This window comes from Herpailurus yagouaroundi, unplaced genomic scaffold, assembly GCF_014898765.1.
Source record: "Herpailurus yagouaroundi ecotype Mexico unplaced genomic scaffold, PumYag 77, whole genome shotgun sequence".
NCBI lineage: Eukaryota > Metazoa > Chordata > Mammalia > Carnivora > Felidae > Herpailurus > Herpailurus yagouaroundi.
This window is the reverse complement of record NW_024412388.1, coordinates 21,876,511-21,892,791: the sequence shown is the minus strand read 5'-3', so window position 1 is coordinate 21,892,791 and position 16,281 is coordinate 21,876,511. Positions and strand designations below refer to the sequence as shown.

Sequence of the window (16,281 nt, the reverse complement as noted above, 5' to 3'; positions counted from 1 at the left end):
TTTTGTTTTCACCTGAGATGAATTTCAAAACTCATGCTGAATAAGAAAAGCAAGTTACAAATTATTATATAATTCAATTTACATGATGTTCAAAAAGGTAAACCATATTTTTAGGTATACATTCATAGGTAATAAAAACCATTAAAAAATACAATGAAATCATTAACACAAAATTCAGGACAGTTGTGACCTCTGCAGGAAAAGGAGAGGAAGATTCATCTGCAAGGGCACAGCTGGACTACAGAATTTTTTAAACATAATTTGGGTAAGTTATAGATCTGTATTTTTCAGTATATATACAAGGTATGTGGATTTCTTGCTTTTGCTGTGCACTATTTCAGAAAGGGGTGGAGGTGGATAGCCACACTCAGTAGGGGGAATCTCTCTTATTCAGAACCAAGGGAATTAAGCTGGGAGGAGAAAGAGAGATACTGACAAACCTCAGAAAAAGGTTCAAATGGATCATGTTTGTCTGAGGGAAATTAAAAAAAAAAAAAACAAACACAGACAAAGCAATATTATCCATACTATATAGATATGGGATATATAAGATAAAATATAAAAACACGGATTTAAACACCCCAAACTTATGAAAATAGTTTTCTATGGATAGGGAGAGAAGGGGATAGGACTAAGAGGAAAACAAAAAAGATAAAACTTACGTGCACTATTCTGTTCTATTATAAATTTAAAATGTTAACAAATGTTAATTCTGGGTGGTGTGTACATGGATATTTCTTACGTTAACCTCCATTCTTTTCTATATCTTTTTAATATGGAAAAAATATTGCTGGTGAGTATCTATTTCAATTTTAGATATTCATATTTTTATTCTACTTCTAGGAACTTATCTACAGAAACATGTATGTGTGTGTTTATATATATATATAAAACGTTCACTACAACCTTGTTTGTAATAGCAAGCTACTGAGAGTAAACCAAAATGTCCATCAACAGGACTGCCTGTATACACACACACATACACACGTGTGTGTGTATGTATGTGTGTGTGTGTGTGTGTGTGTGTGTGTGTGTGTGTATGGTGCTACAAATACATAATCATTAAAAAATTTTTAAACAGGGTGCCTGGCTGGATCAGTCAGTAGAACATATGACTCTTGATCTCAGGGTTGTGAGTTCAAGCCCTACATTGGGCATAGGGCTTCCTTTAAAAAAAAAAAAAAAAGGAGAGAGAGAAAGAATTTATAAAAAAAAATAATAAATTTAAATTTAAAAAAGAAAAATTTTAAACAAAGTGAATTTATATATGTTGATATGAAGAATATTCCAAATTATGGGGCACTTGGGTGGCTCAGTTGGTTAGGCATCCAACTCTTGATTTCAACTCAGGTGATGATCCCAGGGTCATGGGATCAAGCCCCATGTTGGGTTCTGTGCTGAGTGTAGCACCTGCTTAGGATTCTCTCTCTCTTTCTCTCACTCTGCCCCACTCCCCACAGGGAGGCTCTCTCTCTCGAATAAAAATAAAAAATAAATTTTTAAGAGAATACTCCAAATTATGTTAAATAAAAAATATTGGTTGCATATTTATATTAAATACCTATGAAACATACCTACCAAATACATATTTATGTAACATATGCATATTAAATATAACATTTATTTAAAACATATGTATTAAATAAAAATTATATTAAATATTTTTATAAATATACTTATATTAAAACTTAATATAAATATGCATCTATTTACATTAAAATATTTGTATGTACATCTCTGCAAAGAACACAAAGAGTTAAAGCACAGGGGTAGAAGGGCAATTTACTTTGCATTAGATTCATTTATATCTTTTCATTTTACTCCACATATTTCTACCACCTATTTAAACAAATTTTAAAACTATATATAGCCTAATACATAATGCATACATAATATAATGCAATACATAATACATAACAATGTATAGTAGTCCTCCCTTTTCTGTGGTTTCACCTTTCCATGAACAGCAACAACCTGGAAGCAGATGATCTCCTAATGTGTGGTCACAAGATCAACAGTAGCCTATGACTAGGTCACAGTGCCTAAATCATTCACCTCGCTTCATCTTATCACATAGGCATTTTATCATGTTACATTATCATAAGAAGGATGAGTATAGGATCATAAGATGATTTGAAAGAGATCACGTTCACATAACTTTTTTTATATTATTATAATTATTCTATTATTACCTATTGTTAATCTCTTACTATGCCTAATTTATAAATTAAACTTTATCATAGACATATATGTTTAGGAAAAAACACATTATATATAGGGTTTGGTACTATCTGCAATTTCAGCCATCCACTGGGGGACCTAGAACGCATCTCCTGTGGACACGGGGGACAAGAATACTGTATAACATAACTGTATTTTTGAAAGGCAAAAACTTACATATGCCTAGAAAAAATCTTGTAGCTTATACCAACTTAACAGTGATTGCATCTGGAGGATACAATTTAGGGGCCTTTTACTTTCTCCATGATGTATTTCCATAATGTTTCAATTTTTCACAATGAGTACATATTACCTGTGTGATGCAAAATATTCAAAAATTAAAAAAAAAATCTTTGCGATAGATAAATGCCAACCTTCTCTTCGGCTTAATAAAATATTTACCTTTTGATTCCCTATTTAAGTTTCTAATATAAACAGGGTTTTTCTTTCCAATGTTAAAGGAAGGATTTTTGTTATGTTGCAGGGTTTTTTTTAAGTTTATTTACTTTTGAGAGAAAGAGAGAAAGAGAGAGAGGGAGTGCAAGTGGGGGAAGGGAAGTAGAGAGGGAGATGGAGGACCCACAGTGGGCTCCTCTTTGTCAGCACAGAGCCGGACTCAGGGCTCGAACTCCTGAACTGTGAGATCATGACCTGAGCCAAAGTTGGATGCTTAACCGACTGAGCCACCCAGGTGCCCTGTTTTGTGTGTGTGTGTGTGTGTGTGTGTGTGTGTGTGTGTGTGTGTTTTAATGACAAACACGGGTTCTTTTTCTTAGCAAGAGATTTTTTTTCAATAGCCAGGAAGATAATCAACTAGATATTCTTCTCTACTCATCATAAATTCTGTTTTAACTTTTCTTCCTAACTACTCTTCTTATGTAATCATTTGTTCCTGAGTAATACTGCATATTAAAAGAATTTTCATTGAGGGGTGCCTGGGTGGCTCAGTCGGTTGAGCATCCAACTCTTGATTTTGGCTCAGGTTATAATCCAAGAGTTGTGGGATCAAGCCTGGCGTGTGGCTCCTCACTGAACGTGGAACCTGCTTAAGATCCTCTCCCCCTCTCTCACTTCCCCTCTCTCTCACACACTCTCTCTCTAAAATTAAAAAAAAAAAATTAAGAATTTTCACCGAAAGGGACTTGGAGTTATGTTTTTCTCATCATATCTCAAATATTCTGAAAATTTTTTGCTCTGACTTGCATTTAAAACATTTTATAGTCAAGGAACAAATAGGGAGAGTTGCCAGTCCAAAGATGTATTTTGTTTTTCTATCTTGAGAAATACAGATTATAAATAGGGTCTAAAGGAAAACATATCACCATAGCAAAGTTTTTCTTTTAAGAAACAAATGAAAAAATTTGTTTTCAGGTGACAGAGTTAAAACTTACTAACTTACTAAGCCTCTGCAGTTTCTAGAAGTTTCCTTAAAAATAAAGTAAACTAGGGGCGCCCAGGTGGCTCAATCGGTTAGGCATTTGACTTCACCTCAGGTCATGATCTCTCAGTTCATGAATTAGAGCCCCACATAAGGCTCTGGGCTGACAGCTCAGAGCCTGGAGCCTGCTTCAGATTCTGTGTCTCCCTCTCTTTCTGCCCCTCCCTCCGCTCGCACTCTGTCTCTCTCTGTCTCAAAAATAAACATGAAAAACATTAAAAAAAAATAAAGTAAACTAAAAGTACATTTAGTCATAAACAGTAAGAAAAAAGTCTCTACCTGTTAGCCCATTGGGCCTGGAGCTACAAACTACTGATCTATGCTTTCTTCAACCTAGACATATTTATCTCAGGACAGCATCTGAGCAGAGGGTGCAACAGTAATATATACTAGTGGGCTTGGAGCTAAGAGAAAGCCACAATGTCTGAAGGCCACTGGCAAGGAATTCTTGTTCTTCTACTAACAGAAGAACTGTTTGGAAGAAGATTGTTGAAAACAGACAAAAAGAACTACAGAGAGGAAAACATGAAGAGGGTTAGAATGCAACAGTCCAGAACAATTTAAAAGGAACAGGACAAGGTAGCAAACTCCTTTGAGAATGGACTCCCATATCCTTTTTCTTTCCTTATCTTTGTTCTTTTCTAACTTGTTTTTCTCAACTGTTCCAATCTTGCCCAACTGTGCCTAGTTGTAAAAAAAAAAAATCAAGATCTGACCTACATCTCAATAGTGTCCACCTCTGCTGTATCTTTCTATTATGGAATCTCCTCCTTCCAGGGGAAGGCTTTATCTCAATTCCAGAGCCATCTGCCATAGTCGGGATTCTAAAGTGACTCAGAGCCAGAAAATGGTTGAAAATCCTCTGACCTACTAAAAGAAAGAAAGAACTATAAAAAGGGCTATATTCACTTACCACGAACCTGCTTTTTTATTTCTTTGGCAGAATCCAGCCATGTCTGTAAAAAGAAGAAAAGTCATTCACAAAGAGCTCCAAAAACACATAAACCACAGAGTACCAGAGCAGGGTTACTGACTGTCATCGAACAGAGTCTCCAGGTCAACCTACATGTCTGATATTAACTTCACACAGGATAGTAAATCTAAGCAGAGAAATAGGGAGCCAGACAGTTAGGCCTGAATCCTAGCTCCACTATTAGCTAGCTGAGTGATTTGAGGCATCTATTCATCTCAGTTTCCTCACCTACTAGAGGAAATTTAGATGAGATACCAGTAGAGCCTATCTCAGAGACATATGATGAAGATTAAATGAGTTCATGTATATAAAGCCTTAAGTAAACAAGAAATGCTAAATGAGCACTTGTTATTTTATCATTCTATAAAGAGTAGTAGGGATCTGTAACCAAGACTGGTTAACATCACCCACATCTTATTTTTCCCTCCAGTTCTGACCTCCAATCTCATTTAAGTTTTCTTTTATTTTTTTTCTTAATTTTTTTTTTCAACGTTTATTTATTTTTGGGACAGAGAGAGACAGAGCATGAACGGGGGAGGGGCAGAGAGAGAGGGAGACACAGAATCGGAAACAGGCTCCAGGCTCTGAGCCATCAGCCCAGAGCCCGACGCGGGGCTCGAACTCACGGACCGCGAGATCGTGACCTGGCTGAAGTCAGACGCTTAACCGACTGCGCCACCCAGGCGCCCCTTAAGTTTTCTTTTAAAAAAAATTTTTTTAATGTTTATTTTTGAGAGAGAGAGAAAGAGACAGAGCATGAGCTGGGGACGGGTAGGGAGAGAGGGAAACATACAATCTGAAGCAGGCTCCAGGTTCTGAGCTGTCAGCACAGAGCCTGATTTGGGGCTTGAACTCATAAACTGAGATCATGACCTGAGCCAAAGTCAGATGCTTAACCAACTGACCCACCCCAGGCGCCCATCTCATTTAAGGTTTCTATGTCAGCACAGCTTCTGGTACATGGTTCATGCTCAGTTAATATTTACTGGATGAATGGTTATGTTGTTTTCTCTGACTACTCTTGCCCACACTAATCTCTCCTTTTACTGTTCTCCAAGTCCACTTACGGTCTATACACCATTTGGGCAAGGTTCTTCCACTTGTGGTGGACCGTGCAAAATAATGGCACTTGGAAAGAGCCTCACCATTAACACCTTCCATAGGCTCCTTGGAAATGTTTAAAGAGAAACTTCTAAATTAAATTGTTTAAAATATTTTTATTGATATGAAACATACAAAAAAATACCTAAAACATAAGTGTATAAATCAATAAATTCTCAAAGTGAACACATAAGCTCAACATTATTAGTACCCAGGAGCCCCTCTCATGACTCCTCCCAATCCCTCCCCATTCTCTCCTCCAAAAGACTTAAAACTGAATTTCAGTGATATTTAGAAAAGAAGAGTAAAAGTGTCCCCTCCTCACCCTCTATCCACAAAGACAAAAGGCACAAGAAATGGCCCTACCCAAGAAATGAACTTGAAAACCAGTCTTATATTTGATTATATACTACTTTAACTGTTAAATAAAGATAGTTATCACAACAGACAATAAGCACAAGAGTGAGGATTAATTTCCTTTTCTTTCCCCTTCTCCCACAATTAACATAGAAAATTAAGAAATATGTGTTAAAAATATACCACTTAACGGGCACCTGGGTGGCTCAGTCGGTTGAGCATCCGACTTCAGCCCAGGTCAGATCTCATGGCTCGTGAGTTTGAGCCCCACATCGGGCTCTGTGCTGGCAGCACAGAGCCTAGACCCTGCTTTGGATTCTGTGTCTCTGTCTCTCTCTGCCCCTCCTCTGCAAACGCGCTCTCTCTCTCTCTCTCAAAAATAAACATGAAAAAATTTTAAATACCACTTAATATAAAACTGTTCCTTAGAATAAAAACTAGATACATACTTGTTTAAGCCCTGTCAGAAAAGCAGTAACCCTCATCTCTCATTATGATTAAAGAACTTTAAAGCTGTTGTAGGTCCAAAAGCAAAGGAAAACTGTCAAAGCACCATTTAGGAAGTTTTGTGGAACCTCTGAGAATCATTTTTAAAAATTTTTTTTTTACATTTATTTCTTTTTGAGAGACAGCGAGAAACAGAGCACAAGCGGGGGAGGGGCAGAAAGAGAGGGAAACATAGAATCTGAAACAGGCTCCAGGCTCTGAGCTGTCAGCACAGAGCCCGATGCAGGGCTCGAACTCACAAACCGTGAGATCATGACCTGAGCCGAAGTTGGACTCCCAACCAACTGAGCCACCCAGGTACCCCCAGAGAATCGTTTTTTTTAATGTTTATTTATTTATTTTGAGAGAGAGAGAAAGGGGGAGCAATCACAGAGAAGGAGCGGAGAGTGAGGGAGAAAGAAAATCCCAAGTAGGCTACTCACTACTTGGAGAGAGCCCTATGCAGCGCTTGATCTCACAAACCATGAGATCATGACCTGAGCCAAAGTTAAAAGTCAGATGCTTAACCAACTGAGCTATCCAGGTGACCCAAGAATCATCATTTATACCATGCAATCCAGAACTCTTAACAAAGACTACTTTTTACCACTTTGGAACGAACATCTCCCACCATTATAAGGCAACTCTATATTTTCCACTATTTTTCAGAGAAATCTCCCAAGGTAACCTGAAGATGCCAAGTTTCTTACAGAGACTGTACAGTCATTCTAGAACTCTGGAGCTAGAATTCCCACCAATTTGACATAAAGAGGGCAAACCCAGATTTGTGTCAATCACATATGACTCCAAGTAAATGAATGACCTTATAGAATAAATCATCGCTTCAGTATCTAGACGTCCAAATCAAAATCAAAAACAATGTGTACAAAATAATAAAAATCAATGTATATAAGAATTGGCACTTTTATGTTCAATTTAAATGATTCCATTTACAGCATTTTATTTAGCCAACAAATACCTGAGGAATGCCCCCATGTGCTAGCCACTGTAGTTTCAAAAAAAGGATTTAAAAATAGCACTTGTCCTCACAGAGCTAGTCTAACGGAAGAGGTGAATAGCAAACAATTGATTTGTTTGTTCTAGGTGTGAAAATGACTATGACAGAAATGTGTGAGAGTGCTATGAGAGAGCATAGAGTGTTCTAGGAGCACAGAGGAGGTGCACCAAGATGAACTGGGGTAAGAGGCAGGAAACGTTTCTCAAAGGAGTATTTGGGAGTACTAAACTGTATCTTAAGGGACAAACAAGAATTAGCCAGGCAAAATAGAAGATGAAGTAAATAAAAAGGCACAGGGTATAAGAGAACAGGATACATTTGAGTTGCTACATGCAGTCGAGCATAGCTAGAACACAGAGGTGAGGAGGGGAGATACACAATGCAAGAGAATGGTTAAGGGTCAGATCATGGGGGACGCAGTATTCCACAGTAAGAAACTTGGACTTTATCAAGTGCCAGGCAAAGGGGAGCCATTGAAGGATTTAAAGTAAAGGAGAGACATAAATTAGAGGAAGCATGACTGTAGACAGGGAGACCAAATAAGAGGTGGTTTCTGAGAATGATAATTGTGGTACAGAAGAGAATAATGATCATGGGTACTGGCTTTGAAGTCAGACAGTCTTGAGTTCTAATCCTGTCACAACCTATCATTTATTTACTAGCTATGTAACCTTATCTAAGATCATCTAAATCTCAATTTTCTCATACACAAAACTGGGATAAAACTACCCTCCTGACAGAGTTATTATGGATTAAATTATTTGGTGTATTTAAAAAGCACATAACCAGCACTCAATAAAGTGTGCTGATATTGACAATCAAAAGGGTTTGATAGGATGACTACGGGTCAGAGAAAAAAGATGTTTAGGAGCTTGAATGTATGAGAAGGTGGGGTACAGGGGGAATGATTTGAGTTGGTAAGTTATAAAGTTAAAGGATAATTCCCAAGTTGCCACCTTAGGGAACTGGGAGGAGTAGTACTATTCACTGAAATAGGAAATGTAGGATATAAAAAAGAAATCGATTTTCTTGAAGAAGAAGAAAAAAATAGCAAAAAAAAAAAAAAAAACTGGAAACAACTCAAATGTCCATCAATAGTGGAATAAATAAATTGTGGAATATTTTGTAGATATATTTTTGAGGCATCTTTGGAAATCCACATGAAATATTTCAATAGACAGCTGGATAAACAGGTTCTGACACTCAGTAGAGAGATTTGGGCCAGAAATACAAATCTGGGCACTTTTCCCATGTAGGTGATAGATAAAACCATGAAAGAAGACAAAAATCACAGAGGAGTGAAAAGAAAGACACTAAGGACAGACCTTTGGGGAACACTTGCATTTAAGGGATGGAGAAAGGGCAAAGAGCTGAGAAATAAACTGAGAAGGGGTGAGCAAAGTGGCAGGAGGAAAACAGGAGAGACTGGTATCATAGAATCTAAAGGAATAGAAAGCTTCAAGGATGGGCGGACAAGATCATCCATGCTACAAAATGGACAGGAAACATAAGGATGAAAAACTCAGATTTATCTTGGCAAGAGTAGTTTCAGCTGAGTGATAAGAGTAGAAATCCAAATGCAGTACCTCATACTAAGTGCAGGTGAGGATGTGGCACAGCTGGAACTCATTCAGTGCTCGTAGAGTGTCAACTGGTAACACCACTTTGGAAAACTGTCTGATACTATCCACTAAAGCTGAACATATTCGTTCTTTATAACCCAGCAATTCCACTTTAGGAATACACCCAACAGAAATGTATGTGACAAGATGTGCACTAACACACATGTACAAGAATGCTCCTAGCAGCAGTATTCTTGAAAGCTCAAACTATATACAAGCCAAACATCCATCAACAGTAGAATACAAAGTGTGGTACAAACGATGAACTTTTATACAGAAATGAGAATGAATGAGCTACTGCTACTCACAACATGGATGAATCTCAAAAACACAATACCGAACAAAATAAAAGAAATCAGACCTAAGAGAACACATGTATGATTTCATTTATGCAACACAGTTTAAAAACAGGCAAAACTAACTCATGGTGATAGATGTTAGGAAGACACCTGTTACTTTTAATGGGGGGTAAGGTAGGGGTAATGATTGTTAGGGGATGGAGGTAGTAACTTAGAAGGGGACGAAAAGGGATTCTGGAGTCTGGTAATCTAGGGGTGTTTATCCAAATGTGTTCCCTTTGTAAAAATTCTTTGAAATATGCATGCATGATTTGTGCACCTCCCTGTATTATGTTAGACTAATAGGCAGTGAGGAACTAGAGATAGTTATATGTAAACTAATTTCTCAAGAGCATGGTTGTGCAGGACAGGCAAGAGGATTAGAACTAGCGAAAAGAGACAGAAATTAACTGATAAAACAACAAAATGTTGAGAGGACAAAAGAACTGTATCTTATTAGGGATCTTAAGATGCCCTCTCAAACAGCACTTCTGATGATCTTCTGGTTTCTATTTGAATACTTTCAGTTACAAGGGTTCCCTTTAATTTTTTTTTTTTAAGAATTCCCTTTTGGGGCGCCTGGGTGGCTCAGTCGGTTAAGCGTCCGACTTCGGCTCAGCTCATGATCTCACGGTCCGTGGGTTCAAGCCCCGCATCGGGCTCTGTGCTGATAGCTCAGAGCCTGGAGCCTGCTTCGGATTCTGTGTCTCCCTCTCTCTCTGCCCCATCCCCACTCATGCTCTCTCTCTGTCTTAAAAATAAATAAAATATTAAAAAAATTTTTTTCAATATATGAAGTTTATTGTCAAATTGGTTTCCATACAACACCCAGTGCTCATCCCAAAAGGTGCCCTCCTCAATACCCATCACCCACCCACCCCTCCCTCCCACCCCCCATCAACCCTCAGTTTGTTCTCAGTTTTTAAGAGTCTCTTATTGCTTTGGCTCTCTCCCACTGTAACCTCCTTTTTTTTTTTTTTCCCTTCCCCTCCCCCATGGGTTTAAAAATATGGAACGCTTCACGAATTTGCGTGTCATCCTTGTGCAGGGGCCATGCTAATCTTCTCTGTATCGTTCCAATTTTAGTATATGTGCTGCCAAAGCGAGCACTAAAAAACATTTTTTTAAAGAATTCCCTTTTAAGGGTCCATTTTGCCAATCATATCGTGTGAGTTAAATAAATTAACATTTCAAACAGAATTTAAGTTTGTGATTCAAAAAGAATCACATTCCTTCTTGTGCTTAAAACAAAAGTTTCAAAACAGCAGAGATGAACAACAGCAGTAGCCTGATACAGATCTTCATTCATTCAACTGAAGAATTACAGGTCTCGCTGGTGCTCTCCTACTTCAAAACACCTTCTCACGTGTTGTCCCTTTCACTTTGAATTCTCTATCCCAATTTCTTCATCTAGAAGATTCCTGACCATCTCTTATAAGTCAGATCTTATGTTACTTCCTGCAGGAAACCCTTTCTATGTGGGTGCCCATCTTACTACTGCCCCCTCCCCCCGTCAGTCTGGGAGCTCCCTGAGCAACGAGACTACCTATGTGTTTTATAGCTCTGCCCGGCACAACACAAATGTTGTCTACTCGATAAATGTTTGATGAATAAACGAATGAAAAATGCTACCAAAATAAGCCAGGATAGAGGTGATAAGGTTTCAACTAAGGCAATGGGATTTAATGAAGTAAAATGAATAGGAACTTTTCATATCTTTTGCAGCAATTATAACCTTAGGTCATAAAGTTTTAAGAAAGAACACGCCCTGAGTTGGTCATGATCTACCCTTATCTGGAGGTCCTAAAACCCCACACATACATGTAAGTGATCTATACAAATCCTTGTCTCTTGAGGTAAAAGATTTATCTATACACTCCACAATCTGTCTTCCTTAATCTGAGGAATAACGATTGTTTATGCTACTGTTAGTATGTTTACTTCAAATCACTGCTCCAATAAGTTTATAGAAACTCTCTAACATAGTAATTCTAAATCTGACTCTTCACATGTCAAAAAAGCCACATTTAAATCCACTAGAGATGTCAAATCAAATCTTCCTAGCAAAAGCCAAGATCCTGAATACAGCCTCCCTACTCTGCAAGTATGTTTACAAAATTCATTTTAGTCTTTCTTATTTACTAGACAATAAAGATATAATCATTACTGGTACTTGCCTTCAAAGCTAGCCAATAATCAATGGAAAACAATCCATCCTTTCAAATGACTATAAATGAAATGCCTCACACTATTGATTTAATATTCACTCCAGTGGTGTTTACTATTTGCCTTTGCAAGGTGAAAGAAAGACCCTCTTGGCTGTAACTGATTATTCAGAGTTGAAAATCTGACTCCTAAAGTAAGAAAATTCATCCACACAGAAAATGGAAGAAAGGAGAAAGACCATATACTATTGAATTGAATGAACTCCTCATTTAAAATTCTCATTATTGGGGCCCCTGGGTGGCTCAGTCGGTTGAGCCTCCGACTTCGGCTCAGGTCATGATCTCGCAGTCTGTGAGTTCAAGCCCCGTGTCTGACTCTGTGCTGACAGCTCAGAGCCTGGAGCCTGCTTCGGATTCTGTGTCTCCCTCTCTCTCTGCCCCTCCCCCACTCATGATCTCTCTCTCTCTCTCTCTCTCTCTCTCTCTCTCTCTCTGTCAAAAATAAATAAACATTAAAAAAAATGTTTTTTAATTAAAAATAAATAAAATTCTCATTATTTACCAAAAGAGCTCACAATTTTTGCTTAAAGAAGGAATTCGGAGTAGGGGGTAGGAATTAATGTGGATGATATTTCTCCATGGGAAAAAAAAAATCCTTGATTCATTCATAAACGACTAAGCAGGAATAAAATGTAGGAAACAACTGCTTAACTCCTGTAATTTTGATTCGTAGTGGTAATAAATCTCTCATAGGGCTATAGAAGTTTGCTTCTGACTGCTTTTCCTCTTCTGTAGCCAGACTCAATCTGGCAATAGGTCTGTTATTATGCAGTTAGTAGAGAAAGAGAGCAAGCAAGCCATTCCACATGAGGAAAAGTCAATTCAATTAACTTTCCTCCCTGCTAAAGGTATCCAACTGTCTACAAACAAAACACAAAGATCCAGAAGCTCTTTAGGAGAGAAGTTAATATACAACGGACAAATCTTTACACACAAAAAAGAAGACAACAGGCTGGGAATGGCAAGAGGATATTCATCTCCGTTTGTATTATGGTTCACATTTCTTCCCACAATTCGAGAACCGTTAAAAAGAAAACCATGGGCCCAAAATGGAGTCACTTAGGTTAAGGCCCCAAGTCAGTAAACCAAGACTTAATACTGCAGAAATGTTAACTAGTCAATATGGGAATTTCCTGGTCAGCACTAGGAAATTTACTAACAGACCCTTTCTGTTTCCCTTAGGAGGGTGACTTTGCCTAAAGCAGTAGATTCTTTGCTAATAATTTCCTTTTTTCCATTCCCTCTCTACCTTAAAAAACCTTTCCTTTCATGTAGCCCTTTAGGGCTCCCCTCCACTCCTAGGTGGGATACTGCTCAATTCATGAAGTGATTATTAAAGCCAATTATTAGATCTTTAAAATTTACTCGGTTGAATTTTTATAATTTAACAGGAACTAATTCTGTAGATGGGAAACAAAAGCAGAGAAACAAAGACAAAATGTAAAAATCAAAGACAGAGGAATAAAAAGTTCTTGAAGAAGAAAATCATTTAGGACGGAGCAGGAGGCAAGGAACTTCAGGAGTAAACAGGCTGTACAGCGGGGAGGAAACCATTCTGCCTTCATAAGCTTCAGTTTTCTCATCTCTAAAAGGAGGGGACTGAACCCCAGGAGCTTCCACAGCTCTGGTATCCTTTGTGTTTTCAGAATGACAGAAACTGTGGATAAATGACTAACAAACATTAACGGTTTTACAGATGTAATCATTTCATGAATCTCTACATATTTCTAAAGAGAGTATCTGGAAATCTGGCTTACTGACAGTAGATACACATAGGTAATGGTAACTAAAATGAAACTGAATAGCGTGCCAGGCAGTGCAGCTCCACCGTGTCTGAGGGCAGCTCAGCAGCTGCAGCAGCCACTACCAGAGGGGGCCTTCTGCAGGTCTCCCCTGTCCCCTCCACGCGGGGGATGAAATTCCGCAACAAGAAGGAAGCAGTTACATAGCATCAGTGGACGAAAACTAAACCAAGATCCAGGCCCTATAGCTCTGTCCCCATCAGCCTGATAATCACTAGTGTCGCCTACCTCCCTCTGGGTTCCTGGGCCAACAAGATGCTGGAATGAGACGCAAAGATGAGGAGTCAGCCCGGGGACCCTGATTCCCTTCCCACTGGCAAGGAACCAGGAACCAAGGGAGGAGTTCCCCACCAGGGCTCACCGCAGAAGTCCAGCCAGTTGGTTCCAGGGCCTGCCACTTCTGCAGGGGCACCTTCCAGGCCCCTCTGGCAGCTCCATCCCAGCACCCACACTGCTGCTGCGACTACGACAAGGCTTTCTCTTACCAGTCCAAGCTGGCCCCATACCGTCTGGCACACAGCACAGCCCACCCCCATCCGTGCCCCAATTGCCCCAAGGCCCTCTCTTACCTTCAACCTGGCAGCCCACCACCTCACGCACAGCGAGTACCTGCCCATACCCGTGCCTACACTGCCCAAAGGCCTTTGGCCATAGCTCCAAGCTGGCAGCCCACTTCTGGGTGCATATGCCAGTCCCCACCAGTGCCCTCATGGCCCCAAGTCCTTCTGCTACCCCTCCAAACTTGCACCTCACCACCACACACACCATGCCACCGATTGCCAACCCTATCCTCGTTGGCAGTGCCCTATGGACTTTTTCATTCCCCTCCAAACTGGCCACTCAAAGCTTGTGTCACGTACCCCCCCACCTCGTCCCCCCATGGCACTAGGCAGCAAGCCCATGGCCCAGGCAGCTCCAGCTGTGAGCAGGCCTTTGGCCAAAGACGCTTCCTGCTCTGTCTCCAAAGCAGCCAACACCAGACTGAGAGCCAGGTGGAGTGAGAGTGAGCTCTTTCCCCTTGGCTCACGGTACCCTCTGCCACCAACCTGGGTCAATAAAGAGGTGGCATTTCTAAGCTGGTCTGTATGGACTTTTCTCTTCCAGATAGCTGGCAAGGAGACTGGCTCCACACTGGGCTCAAACTTACAAGGCGGAGGAACCCTTTCCTCACCTGTTTTGGGCAGGGGAAGGTGTGAGCCAAAACCATGGACTTGGAGCTGTGGTTCGAAAGCAAGCCCTGGATTTGGTTTTTCCCTTCTATTCAGATTGCAAAAGTAAAAAATCTCCTAGCATCGTGGGTTGGTGAGAGTGTGGGGAAACAGGGTCTCTCCCTATTGTTGTAAATTAAATCGGTACCTCCATTTTGGCCGTTTGTATCTGTAAAAAAATTTTAAATGCAAAAATAAAATGAAATCAAATAATATGGCTAGATATAGCAATTAAGTAAAGAGTATGCTGTTCTCCAGGTAGATTATTTAACCCAAGAAAGATCAGGTAGATTACTGAGCTTGAACAATGCTCCAGAATACACCTCTAGATTATGACATACAAATCTAATTTTTTAAAGCAAAAACATTTTTTAGTTGGTAATTTTATTTTAAAATAATACTATCAAAATAATAATGATAATACCTACTTTTTATTGACTGCTTTCTACATGCCATGTACCGTTCCACATGTTTTTATGTAAATTATTTCATTATCATTCCCATTTTACCAATGAGAAAAAAAGAAGTAACTTACCTATCTCACAAGTATTAAGTGACAAATCTGTTCTCTAAAACTTAATAATACGTCTCACTCTTAAACATTTATGGAATGCATACCACAAGGTAGATAGAGAGAGAGGGGGAGGGAAGGAGGGAAGATGGAGAGAGGAAGAAAGGGAAGAAAGGGAAGGAAAGGGAAGGAGAGGAGAGGAGAGGAGAGGGGAGGGGAGGTGGAAGGGGAAGGGAAAGGGGAAGGAAGGGGAAGGGGAAGGGAAGGAGGGAGAGAGGAGGAAAGGAAAGGAAAGAAAGGAAAGGAAAGGAAAGGAAAGGAAAGGAAAGGAAAGGAAAGAAAATAAGATTCTACTAGCTTAATTCTACAAAGGGAAAGTCATACAGAAGATCAAGAATCAGAATGGCTTTGGCCTTCTTAATAGCAACACTGGAAGCTAGAAGACAATGGAGCAATGCCTTCAAAATTATGATGGTTCAAGTATAAAATTATATACCCAACCAAACTAACAACGAAATGTGAAGGTAGAGTAGACCTTTTTCAGACATATAATGTCTCAACAAGATTATGTCTCATGTGCTCCTTCTTTCTCAGAAGAAGCACTCTATCAAAACACAAGAAAAAGCTGAGACAAAGGAAATAGGAGAAACATCACAGGAGAAAGGCAAATCAAATCCCCAGGATGGGGGCACCTGTGTGGCTTAGTCAGTTGAGCATCCGACCCTTGATTTCAGCTCAGGTCATGATCCCAGGGTCGTGGGATGGAGTGCCATGTTGGGCTCCATGCTGAGTGTGGAGCCTGCCTGGGATTTTTGCTTTCTCTCCTCTCCCCCACTCACACACTCTCTCTCTCTCTCTCTCTCAAAATAAAAATAAATTTCAGGGGCGCCTGGGTGGCGCAGTCGGTTAAGTGTCCGACTTCAGCCAGGTCACGATCTCGCGGTCCGTGAGTTCGAGCCCCGCGTCAGGCTCTGGGCTGATG

At 39.6% G+C, this 16,281-nt stretch overlaps 1 protein-coding gene, 1 non-coding gene and 1 pseudogene across 22 annotated transcripts in view; 1 reads left to right on the top strand and 2 right to left on the bottom strand.

Moving 5' to 3' along the window:
- The window catches only part of EPB41 (erythrocyte membrane protein band 4.1), a 202,767-nt gene that overhangs the window by 88,356 nt on the left and 98,130 nt on the right, over positions 1–16,281 (bottom strand). For all 21 annotated transcript variants that reach the window (XM_040467002.1, XM_040466959.1, XM_040466966.1 and 18 more), the window contains exon 5: positions 4,572–4,614. In XM_040467002.1, the coding sequence (XP_040322936.1) occupies positions 4,572–4,614 (43 nt within the window). The remainder of the gene's footprint in view (positions 1–4,571; positions 4,615–16,281) is intronic.
- LOC121027962 (U6 spliceosomal RNA) lies at positions 10,557–10,663 on the bottom strand. Its single transcript, XR_005789022.1, has one exon. It is a non-coding gene; the product is annotated as a U6 spliceosomal RNA (small nuclear RNA).
- Positions 12,295–15,507, top strand: LOC121024870 (zinc finger protein 575-like; annotated as a pseudogene).